Source organism: Sorex fumeus, unplaced genomic scaffold (genome assembly GCF_029834395.1).
Source record: "Sorex fumeus unplaced genomic scaffold, SorFum_2.1 ptg000009l, whole genome shotgun sequence".
NCBI lineage: Eukaryota > Metazoa > Chordata > Mammalia > Eulipotyphla > Soricidae > Sorex > Sorex fumeus.
The window spans coordinates 31,052,235-31,065,389 of NW_026606066.1; the positions used below are offsets into that span (position 1 = coordinate 31,052,235).

General features: G+C 40.9%; 2 protein-coding genes across 2 annotated transcripts in view; one reads left to right on the forward strand and one right to left on the reverse strand.

Moving 5' to 3' along the window:
* Positions 1 to 13,155, reverse strand: part of PDE11A (phosphodiesterase 11A) — a 461,319-nt gene that overhangs the window by 393,297 nt on the left and 54,867 nt on the right. The gene's annotated exons all lie outside the window — the stretch shown is intronic.
* LOC130019782 (receptor expression-enhancing protein 2-like) lies at positions 1,733 to 13,067 on the forward strand. Its single transcript, XM_056110426.1, has 2 exons — positions 1,733 to 2,199; positions 13,050 to 13,067. The coding sequence occupies exons 1-2, from the start codon at positions 1,792 to 1,794 to the stop codon at positions 13,065 to 13,067; spliced, it is 426 nt and encodes a 141-aa protein (XP_055966401.1). The 5' UTR covers positions 1,733 to 1,791.

Sequence of the window (13,155 nt, forward strand, 5' to 3'; positions counted from 1 at the left end):
CAAAGAGATTTGAGTAGAAGTCATGGATAATCTTCTCCATTACCATTCTGGAGGATGTGATGGATCCATCAGGACATCGGAGGGCAGTCATCTTGGTCTTGTAGTTGGCGAAGGACAGGCGGGCGTAACGAATACTTTTCCCAGCTTCTGCCGCATCTACTAGTACTTATGCTCTTCTCTCTATGAGGTCTTCCTTGATTGCATCTCTGCACTGCTTTGCGAGCTCAGACATTAGCTTGTGGTTGCCTGAGGCGTGCGCCAAACCACACTGGCGAATTAGCTCAAGAGTTTTCAAAGACAGGTGTTTTTTTGTGGCTATCTCTCTCTTGGCGTTCCTCGCACATTCATGGAGGTGCTGAACCAGTCAATCGTATTCCTCGTCAATGTTGTCAACAATGGCATCTTCCCATGTTGCCGCAATAGTGCCAAAGAGTTCCCAGTTGGTGGTCGTTCTGGGAGTTCTCTTTTTGAACTTTGCAGCCCTTTCTCCCTGCTCTGTGAAGTAGAATTTTGCACGAAGGAGACGGTGGTCCGATCCCGTTCGAAATTTTGGGACAACAGCGACATCAGTCAGGCAAAACCGTCGATTGAATATGATGTGGTCTATTTCGTTGTGGAATCGTCCACCGGGAGACTCCCATGTCCAACGTTTAGATTCTGCCTTCTGGAACTGTGAGTTACCATGGATGGTCTTGGTCGACATGATGAACTCAGACAGTCTCTCACCCTGTTCATTCCATTCTAGGCCATGGATCCCGATGTGAAGTTCTTCAGCTGATATTCTAGGTCCTATCCTGGCATTAAAATCACCCACAATGATCTTGTAGAAGGTGGTCTTTATAGAACTTCTCCAGCTCCATGTAGAACTTCTCGATTTCTCTTTCATCATAATGAGATGTTGGTGCGTAGACAACGGAGATAGAAACTGCAGGCAGTGAGTCACATCTATTCAAATGTAAACGTCCGATTCGGGTTGTAGGCATTTGAATGAATCAAGTTCTTGGCCAAGTTTGTGTTGACAAGGACACCGACGCCTCCAACACCTCTTTTATCGCATGTTCCGAGGAACAATTCTTCTCCAGTGTCGAAAACGGCATGGTGAGATTCGTGCCTTCTTGTCTCGGTCAGACCAATGATGTCGTACTTGATCATTTGCGCTTGTACCATCAGGTCCTCGATGGATGTGTCTGATGCTAGCGTATGTGCATTGAAAGTACAGACGATCATTTTTGTCTTCCTTCGTTGTGGCAGCCTAGTTCGACCTTGAGATTTTGTCGGCCTCTCCTTTCTCATCCTTCTCAGTGCTGCCATGTCGGTGAAGCCTTCAGGGTCAGGTGAATGAGACCAGTTGTAGTTACTGGTTTTGGCATATAGAATACACAACGGATAGCTTGCCAGGCTCTTCTGTGCGGGCAGAATACTCTCGGTAGCTTGCCAGCCTTTCCGAGAGGGATAGAGGCTTTTGGGGCGACCTCTAATCACCCTTGTAGGTGTTATCATATTTGAACCCTATCAAATATGGTACGACAATTCCAGAAGATGGGTATTTAGTGTCTTATGATGTGTCGCGTGGCCGCAAAGTGGCCGCGTGGGTCCGGAAAGCGTCCTGGAGTGTGGCGACGGCTGTGTAGTGGGTAGTGGAGGTAGGCTGCGGCAGGGACCTCCCCTTTAACGGCGCGGCTCGTGCTCCGTGGCCCCCGCGGCAGCTGCTGCTGCAGCTGCTACTGCGGCGCCTGCTCCTGCCGCTGCCGCCGCCTGGCCTCGGCAGCTGCATCCCCTCCCGGCCCCACCATGGTGTCCTGGATCATCTCCCGCCTGGTGGTGCTCGTCTTTGGCACCCTCTACCCAGCCTATTCTTCCTACAAGGCCGTGAAGACCAAAAACGTGAAGGAATATGTGAAACGGATGATGTACTGGATTGTCTTTGCCTTCTTCACCATGGCCGAGACCCTCACAGACATCGTGCTCTCCTGGTTCCCCTTCTACTTCAAGCTGAAGATCGTCTTTGTGATCTGGCTGCTGTCGCCCTACACCAAGGGCTCCAGCGTGCTGTACTGCAAGTTCGTGCATCCGACTCTGTCCAACAAGGAGAAGGAGATTGACGAGTACATCACCCAGGCCAGAGACTGGAGCTACGAGACCATGATGAGAGTGGGCAAGAGGGGACTGAACAACTTCCATAGTAATAAATTTTTCATGGTAATAAAAGAGAGAACAACCCCTGCCCCTCCACCCTCGCACCACACACACACAGAGAGACACACAAAGGCCCTGCCATCTTTTATATAGGGACCCCACCCAGCAGTACTGGCATTTTAATGTTATACTATTATTTAAATGTTAAATATTAATGTTAAAGTATTATTTTTAAAAATCATTAACCCTGTAACTTCCATAGTAACAATTTTTCATAGTAATAAAGAGAGAACGTCCCCTGCCTCCCCCCCCCACACACACACACAAAGGCACTGACTTCTTTTATATAGGAATCCCACCCAGCAATACTGGCATTTTAATGTTATTCACTGGTACCCTTACTGGGCCCAGAGTGCTTAAGGGTCACCATGGCCTCACTCAGTTGTTCTTGGGGAGCCAAAAGATACCAGGGATTGAAACCTGGGCCTTGATCACGCCAGGCATATGCCTTAGCACCTGAGCTCTGTCCCTAGTCCAAAGGGACAGAGTTTTTAAAGAAACTAAGCACTGTAGCTGGCTCCCTGCTGGCTTTCCCGTGAGATCTGTATTATGTCCCATATCATAAGGACAGGTGCTCTGAAACCGTCTATGTCTTCTGGGGATTAATGCATGCCACTCCAAATCTTTGGTTAAAGAGGGGAAAACACTGAAGGAGAGAGAAAAATCAAATCTAAATTAAACAAATCTCCTGCTCAGAATGAACTTGCCAGCAAATGTTCAACAGAAAAAACAAACAAAAAAGCACCAAAAAAACCCATCAGCGGCCAAGACTCAGAGACTATAAAATGCAGATCCCGGACGAGAACGCTGCAGTCTTTTGCCCCCGCGCCTGGGTGTCCCTCGCCGGGACCCCTTGGAGGGGAGCGGGTTGAGCTTTCCTCCCCGCCCCGACCAGGGCTACGGCAGCCGAAGACCTCCAGGACCAGCCACCACCATGCTGAGACCACTCTCCGCACACATGAAGGTACTGGCAGAGGGACAAAGCCACGCGGGTTCCGGGGCCGAGACCTCCAAGCCTACTCGAATTGGAGTCGAGCATCTTCCACCCAGGGAGGCCCAATTTGGCAGGGCCTCCAAATTCCAGTAGGCGGGGGTCACACCCACCACCTGGCCCCCTGGCGCCGTGTAATCCCATCAGCGGCCAAGACTCAGAGACTATAAAATCCAGATCCCGGAACCGCGCGGCCGCATTTGCGGCCGCGCGACATCTTATTATCTCATTCCTACTTTGGAGAAACTTGCAGGCTATGGAATGTAGCCTGCCCACAGGGCAGAGTCTGGCAAACTCCCCGTGGCCTACCAAATATGCCAAATACCAGTAAAAAAAACCACTAATTAGTATTTATTCCTTAAAAAATTCATGGAGAAGGGGTCAGAACTATAGTTTAGAAGATAGGTTGCTTCCCTCGCATGTGACCAAATGGAGTTCTATTCCTGGCATGCCAAAATGCACCCAAAACACCATCAGGAGACATCCCTGAGTGCAGAGGCAGGAATAATTCCTGAGCATTGTTGGGTGCAACAACAACCAATAAATTATGAAGAAATCACATTGTGTTGGATTGTAGGTTAGAAGTGAGATAGAGAGAGAGAGAGAGAGAGAGAGAGAGAGAGAGAGAGAGATGGCTTCCATAGAGGCAGACTGGAGGCAGACTGGGGAGACGGGGGTAGAGGGCAGAAGGGAAACTGGGGACACTGGTGGTGGGAAATGTACACTAGTAAAAGGAATGGTGTTGTAATATTATATGACTGAAACCCGATCATGAACAACTTTGTAATTTTGTATCTCACGGTGATTCAATCTTTTAAAAAAGGATTAAAGATAAATAACAACTCAGGATTGGCACAGGTATAGAGTAAAAGGATAAAAAACGATTATAAAAGCCAATGGAAAACAAAAATAAATGCTGGGGGCAGCCATACTTATATCAGACCAATTGTCTTCAATCTAAAGAAAGTAATCAGAGACAGAGATGGATACTACTTATTGATCGAGGGAACAATAGACCAAGAAATACTAACTCTAATCAGCATATATGCATTAAATGTGGAATCAGCAAAGTTTGTAAGATTCACAAACATAGAGAAACACATAGATGAAAACATAGTAGTAGTGGGAGACTTCAATACCACACTGTCACCTCTGCATAGATCTATTTGACACAATATCAGTAAAGACACAAGATCCCTAAAAGAGGAGCTAGAAGAGCTGTGGCTAATGAATTTATACAGGGTCTTCCAGCCTCAAAAAAGCTGAATACACTTTTTTCTCTAGTTCACATGGAACATTCTCTAGGACATAAATCAAACTCACATAAATTCACAAACATAAGAATCATACCAAGCATCCCATTAGAACATAATGCCATGGAGATAAAAATTATAAAAAGAAGATGGGGAGAAACTGTAACACCTGGAGACTGAACAACATGCTGCTACAAATCAGCTGGATCAAATAGGAAATCAAGGAAGGAATAAAAAGATTCCTTGAGACTAATAATAATGAATAAACAAGTTACCAAAATCTATGGGACACAGCACAAACAGTACTTAGAGAGAGACTCATAACAATACATATACATACATAAGGCATATACAATATAGGGAAAGAAGGAAAAGATAAAATCAACAACCTATTTGCACACATTAAGTGTTTGGAGAACCAACAATAAATGAAACCGAAGACTAGTAGAAGACAAGAAATAATAAAAACCAGAGCATAAATCAACAATGTAGAAACAAAGAAATCAAGAAAGCTGGTTCTTTGAAAGAAGAAACAAGATAGACAAACTGTTTCCCACTCACAGGAAAAAAGATGAAGTACTCAAATAAATCTGATCAGAAAATAAAGGAGAAAAATTACAATAGACCCCCCCCCCCCAGAAATCCAACACATCATGAAAACTTAGTATGAACAGATCTACTCTGCGAAGATGGAGAAAATAGAAGGGATAGATTCCTAGAAACATGAGTCCCCAGGGTCTCTCCCACCTTCATCCTGCTTCTTTAACAGGCACATTTTAAAGTTGGGTTGGATCTCCTGCTTTTAGTGTTATTGACTCTGCAGTTTGACTCTATAACGCTATCACTTCTCTTCACACCCAGTGTACCCTTGTCTCAGCTTCCTGTTACTCCCATCCATCTTGTCCTCTGGAGAGTATGCATTGTTGTTGTTGTTTCTTCTTTAAGATTGACTTATCAGGCAAAATACAGAAAAGTTAGACTTTTTTTCTTCCTCATTACCATATATTGGAGATGCACACAAATGCTCACTTCAACATCGAGGTAAAAAGAAAAAAATTAGAAAACATTTATTGTTGGTCAACAAGGAAGCAAATAATCACACCTAATTTTGTAATATACTATATCATAATTCCCTTTGTCTGCAGATATTAAGTTCTAAGACCACCAATGAGTATCTGGAACCATGAATAGCATCCAACTTGTGTATATACAATGTTTTCCCTATGCATAGAAAAATGTTATAAATTTATCCACTATTTCTATAACTCATTTACACCCACCTGATAAACATGTAACTTGAGGATTAAAAAATGATATTGAAGGATATGGCATTAACCTTTCAATTTAAGAACAGATTTATTTTTAAAAGCCTTAATACTTTTTTAAAAATTAATGCATCTTTAGTCATGATTTTTCAATGCCTTTGTTCTATTATATATAAAATAATTCTCACAAAATTTACTCAAAAATTTATAAAACCTATCTAAAGGGAAGTGAGAAGAGTTAATGAAAATGAATCCAAATTTGAGAATAACCACAAAAGTGAAGAAAACAAGAAAATATTAAATAATAATTAGATAATAAATATAACATATTACTCTGATGTCATAGAGGCAAGGAAAGTTTAGTGACAGAAGTTTAAAAAAAATCTAGAGATTTTACTAGCCAGTCAAGATGACAAAAAGTATAAAGGGAGATACGTGGCATTGTGAGAACAACACACAATGGGGTCCCAATCTAGTCCAAGGTCAGAAAAATATGCCCTCCCCACCAAAAAAAGAAACTTTCAAGCTGATATCTAAAGAATGAGTGATCCAAGAAGAAGGATTGGTATTTAAAACTCAAAGGCTACAGAAAATTGATGAATATGAGAGACTAAAGGAAACAAAAGATGATGCTCTAGGGAAAAGGCAGAGAGAAGACAGGAAAAACCAGAGAGAGAGAGAGAGAGATGAAAAGTGCTTGTCACAGAGGCAGGGAGGAGGGGGTGGGAGGGAAACTAGGGACACTGGTGGTGAGAAATGTTCACTGGTGAAGAGACAGGTGTTGGAACAGTATATGATTGAAACCCAATCATGAACAAACAACTTTGTAAGTGTGTATCTCACTATGTGTCAATTAAAAATTTAAAGTATTTTTTTAAAAAAATTTTAAAGAGGAAAGACCAGAGGGAGGCTGATAAAGGGAGACTGACCATATATAAAGCTGCAAGTTTATCATCTCAGGTAAATTTATCACCTAGAGGTACTAAAAGATTTTATGAGGATGAGTGGGAGTAATCTGATGGATCATTTATTTTTTAAAAAGTCACTCTTGCATGTGAATAATGTACTGGAAGAAAAGGGCCCAGACGAGAGATCTGGGTTTCTAATTTACTTTGCATGTGTCTAACCCTGGGGCCTGTATATGATCCCAGAGTATCACTACTGAGTACAGAACTAGGAATAATCCCTGAGCACTTCCAGGTGTGGCTCATCAAAAAATAATAATAATAACTCCAGATATCTGCATGAGTGGCACGGTGATTCACTGGGGAATAAACAAATTATGAGGTGGGGAATGCAAAGTTCCCTGGTGAACATTGTGTGGGCTAGGTTACTATGAGCCAACCTCATGGAGGCGATGTTCCCACAGTAGTCTGAGGTGGTAGGCTATAAATATTTTTTTAATTTCAAAACAATATGACTTGGAATATTGTTGGGCTGGAGCGATAGCACAGCGGTAGGGCGTTCGCCTTACAAGCGGCCAACATGGCCGACCCAAGTTCGATTCCTCCGCCCCTCTCGGAGAGCCCGGCAAGCTACCGAGAGTATTCGATATGCCAGACACAGTAACAACAAAGTCTCCAATGGAGACGTTACTGGGCCCGCTCGAGCAAATCGACGATCAACGGGAGGGCCTTTACCTTTACCTTTATGACTTGGAATGTAAAGCTGAGATGTTGAGGTGAGGAGGAGAGATTCTGCTCAGTAACTCTGGAGAATGGCTATGGATGCTGGAGCAGGTAAGACCCGACCTTGCAAAGTTGGCAAGAACAGGGTGTCAGCATCAGGTGTCCGGCCTTGAGCCTTACTCGACCTCCTAGTCACATGAGCCCAAGACACAGAAACTGTCACATATGCTTAGCAAGTCATCCTAACCACAGCATCTAGCCTTGATAGGGATTGGACCGGTGCAAAGCAGTAAAAAAGGTAGCACTGTAGCACTGTCCTCCCGTTGTTCATTGATTTGCTCAAGCGGGCCCAGTAACCTCTTCATTTTGAGCTTTTATTACTGTGTTTGGCATATCGAATATATCACGGGTAGCTTGCCAGGCTTTGCTGTGTGGGCGAGATACTCTCGGTAGCTTGCCGGGCTCTCCGAGAGGTAATACAAGAATAATGCTGAACTTTATGTGATTGGACCTTCCTGTAAAGCCGAGACCCTCTATTAAATAAAACTGGCAATAAAGTGAACAGTCAACAGCTGCTCCCGGAGAGTGTTTCTCTGTGCGCCTGCCATCCTTTGCCCCACGTCTGCCGGGGCCCTGTAACCGTAACCGGGAACCTCAGGAAAAAGCTGTTCCCCAACAAGTAACTTTTGCTTAATGATTTTTATTTAATTAAGGGAACTGTGATTTAAATTATTGATAGTTGGGTTTTAGGTATATTTCAACACCAATTCCACCACCAGTGTCAGCTTCCCTCCACCCGAGTTCCCATACTCCAGTCTCCTCTCCCACCTGCTACCTTGACAGGCACATTAAAGTCCAGTGGTTGAAGTATAGATCTCATGGTTTGAGTGTTGTAATCAGTAAATTTTAACCTGTCTCAGTATCTCTTAACACCTACAAGTCTTTAGGTCTTCAGTATGCTCACCAGCAATGCCTCACAGAAAGTCAGGTAAGAAGGAAACAGCACTAGCAATAAGGCAGAAACACTGGGCTTATTTCTTGCTGAAAATGGAAATCTGAATAGAAAAGTAGCAAATGCCTCTCTTTAATGAAATGTCACATGGAACACGGTGTTCAATTTCTATTCATCTCCCTTAGGACAAAGGAATGAGAAATGATCTACACAGGGAGAGACTTCTAATAAATTAAAATAAGGGCTTCTTTAATAAGGTTGTTAAAATCTGGAATGAGTTTCTTGTGATTATGATAGACTCTTGTTGCTTCAAGTATTTTTATGTCATAATATTTTCTAGTTCAGATATTCTGGGCATAACTGTTCTTGAGAAGTACAAAGATCATCTCTGTCTCTTGTGCAAACCCTTTATTTGCTTGTTAACTTATTTAGTTTTAGTTGTGACATTCAGCTATGATTTTAAAGTTAAAAAAGGTCATAAGGCTAAAAATTAATTTTCCCTTTTTAGCGGTGAAACCTACGTGGAATCCCAACACAGAGAATAGAAATTGAATACATTACTGATCCAGGATCTTGCACTGGCATACTCATCGACAAGTTTCTGATCTGAACGTGATACCACAGAAAATATCCAGAAAGCTGTGCCCCTTCGATGCCCACTGAGGCTGTGGAAAGAATGTTCAAAGAACCAACTACTGTCTGAGCAGTGAGGTCATTGACAAAATATATATATTCACCACATTTTTCCTGCCAGTCCACAGATGTATTTTTAAAGCATATAAGATGCCTCAATGAAAAAGGGAGTTCATCCTTCTCTTCAAGCCACTTAAGGTTCCCCATGGCAGGTGCATCAGAGCTAAGACTCTTATCCAGGTCTCAGACTCGTGGTAAGGATGGATACGATTTCTTTATCACCTCTGTATTTAAGACTCATCTCTTCATTTTATAAGATACATTTCTAGGGCTCACTATCAAACCAAGAACAAATTTTGAATCTGAACTTAATTATAGTCATTTAACCTAAAAGGCGATTTTATTTTTTTTAAAACCTCCATCTCAATACCATTTTGGATCTCTTCACAGGCAAGATAATCAAACCCTTCAAGTCTGAGAACATTCACAGATGTAAATAAGTTTCTAGAACATAAAGATGAGAAAACATGTAAAACAAAAAGTCCCTATAAATGCTATGTTATGGTTGATGAATTTAAATGTGAGTTTATTGAGCATATAAATTATAGAGGAAATTTATAATTTATAAATAATACACATTTAAATTATAAGATATAAATATTGAATATAAATATGAAATTATTGTAAAATATTATATAAATATATCTTTATATTTTTGAAGATATATACTTCATCTGCAGAGAGGTATTCACAGGAAAATAATAGCTCTTGCCAACCCTTATTAAGGTTGGAATTGCTTTGGTAACTACAGAAGCCACAGCCCCACCCTAACTGATAGTCATAATTGTTGGCTCTCCAGGGTCCCTGACATCTGACTAGTAGTCAGGGTTAAGTAGATAAATTAAAGCACCCCTTAATAACTCCCAGAGGCCTAACAGGACAGATTGTAAATCACTGATTTAAGGCTTCAGAACAAGTTTACATGTTGTTTCGCATCTACTTCCCGCAAAAGGTGCAATGGATGGTATGCATTCCTTCCCTACCACCTCACTGTCGCACCCTCACAGAGAAGATTGGGAGACAAGGTTTAGTACCATGTTTCACTTTTAAATGTCTTATGGAGGTTAAAGGAAGAGAAGCAAATGGAAATATAAAATGAATATAAAATGACTCTGTGCTCAAGGATCAGTCCTAGGAGAAACACGTGCAGTGCCGGAATCAGCTATGTGCAAGACAAGTGCCTAACCTGCTGTACTATCTCTTCAGCCTCATAATCTTCATTTAATTCAACTTCATAATAGCATCTCTTTATATTTATGACTTATAGATAGCATTTATTTTTCAAACCTGAGTTCAATTCCTCCACCCCTCTCGGAGAGCCCGGCAAGCTACCGAGAGTATTCGATATGCCAGACACAGTAACAACAAAGTCTCCAATGGAGACGTTACTGGGCCCGCTCGAGCAAATCGACGATCAACGGGAGGGCCTTTACCTTTACCTTTACTTAGCTAAGATATGAAAATGTTCATAATCTTCAATGATTTGAAATACAATCTTCTGCTTTTCTTCATACAAAGAAGGACAAGTAATTGTTTTGACTGATGAAAAGCTTAGATTATAGTGCATAAAAACAGGGCTGGAAAGATAGTACAAGTGGATAAGGTGTGGGCATTGCAAACAGCCAACTTGGGTTCAATCCTCCATACCACATATGATCCTCTGTGCACGAACAGCGCCAGGAGTGATCCCTGATCAGAGCCAGGAGTAAGCCCCGAGCACCACCATGTGTGGCCCAAAAGTGATGGTGGGGTGGGGTGGGGTGTGGGGGGAAAGCATAAAGAAAAAACACTGATAGATTTGGGTATATAAAAATTTTAAGTTTTAATGTCTCAAAAATAATATAGCCCAACAGACATATAAAATGTTCATTATTACTTATTATCAGAGAAATACAAATAAAAATCATGAGAGTATCACCCTGTACCAGTGAAAATGGTTCTTAGACAAAAGGGAAATTAAAAATGTGGTAAGTGGAGAAAAAAAGAAATCCTCATTTACTGTTGGTGAGAATATAAACCAAGCCATTTGGAAAATAGTACGTATAGTTATCAAAAATTTAAAAGTAGATTTATCAATTACACTCCTAGGTAACTATATGAGGAAATTGAAAACACAAATTAAAACAATTATATGCACACCTATGTACAGTGTAGTTTTATTTGTAATAGTGTGACACTTATATACATTTAAATTATAAAATATGAATATTATGAAATATAAATATGAAATGGGCTGGAGTGATAGCACAGCAGTAAGGTGTTTGCCTTGCACGCAGCCAACCGGAGTTTGATTCCTCTGCCTTCTATTTGTCCACCCCTCTCAGAGAGCCCAGCAAGCTATCGAGAGTATCTTGCCTACACGGCAAAGCCAGGCAAGTTACTACCCGTAACATATTTGATACGCCAAACACAGTAATAAGTCTCACAATGTTACTGGGTGTGCTCGAGCAAATCAACGAACAACGGGAGGACAGTGACAGTGAAATATGAAATAAATTATAAAATATAAATATTATATAATTTAAATGTACATATTTGATATTTATGAAGAGATGTACTTCATTCATCTGCAGAGATGTAATCATGGGAAAATAATAGCTGTTGCCAACCCTTATTAAAGTTGGAATCACTTGGGTAACGACAGATGCCACAGCCCCACCCTAACTGATTAAATCATAATTGTTGGCTCTCCAGGGTCCCTGACATCTGACTATAGTCAAGGTTAAGAAGACAAATGAAAGGGCCCCTTAGTAAATCCCAGAGGCCTAAGAGGACAGATTGCAAATTATACTCCTAGATAACTATATGAACAATGTGAAAACACAAATTCAAACAATTATATGCACACCTATTTACATTGTACTTTTATTTACAACAGTCAAGACCTGGAAACAAACCCACTGCCCAGGGAATGGATGAGAGGATAAAGAACAAAAAGGCACATATACAAATGGAATACTATTCAGTTAGAAGAAAAGATTTGCTCAAGCGGGCCCAGTAACGTCTCCATTGGAGACTTTGTTGTTACTGTGTTTGGCATATCGAATACTCTCGGTAGCTTGCCGGGCTCTCCGAGAGGGGCGGAGGAATCGAACTCGGGTCGGCCATGTTGGCTGCATGCAAGGCAAACGCCCTACCGCTGTGCTATCGCTCCAGCCCCATGAACAACATGAACAAAACTGAAAATGGTTATAAGTCTGAAAGAAGTCAAATACTAGATGATCTCTCTTATGTGTAATATGAATAAACAAAGCAGCTTTCCATGGAATGAGAACAAACATTTTGGTCTCAAAACAATCTCTGACATGAAACAACAGAACTAAGATTATCAGAGAGAGAGGTGAGAAGATATAGGGTAGAATATGGCAGAGGGATATGGGCACATTTATGGTAAGTGAGATGTAGTAACATACACTAGAAGAATGTGAACTAAAGTATATAGTGTTGTTACTTCCTATCTCAATTTAAAAAATAATAATTTTTAGGGGCTGAAGGATAGTACAGTGTGGAAAGCGCTTGCCTTGACCTAGTTTGAGCCCTGGTACCCCTGTTAGTCCCCTAAGTCCAGTCATGAGTGATCCCAGAGGGCAGAGACAAGATTAAGCCCTGAACATAGTTTAGTATGACTCAAAACCTAATAAATAAATTTTAAAAATAAACTTTATAGTCAAAAATCAACTCCCTAAATTAACCAAAAGAACTATTCTCGAAATTTCACTAAAATAACTGAGGAACTGAGTTCAACTGCAAGAAAATGAATATCTAAAAATAATTTTAAATAATATAATACAAACAAGTTAAAAGTAAAAAAAAATTGGGAAAGCATTTTAAAATCTTTGACACAGTATTAAATGCTTGACTTGCAGAATTTTTGCAAATCTATGAGAAAAAGCAATGAAGAGGATAAAAGTTTAATAAAAAAGTAGCAATGTCTATAAATATATGAAAACGATAATACTTCACCTATATTTCTAGATTTTTATTAAAGTTGGCAAAGATTAAAATGTAAGATGTTTAGATATTCAATTATATTGAAAGTTCTTTTTAAATTTTTTTTATTTTGATTTTTAGGCTTTACCTGACAAGTAATGCTCCATTAGTTACTTCTGGCTCTGTGCTCAGGAATTATTTCTGGCAAGCTTGGGGATCTGTATGGGAGGGTGGGAATCAAACCCAG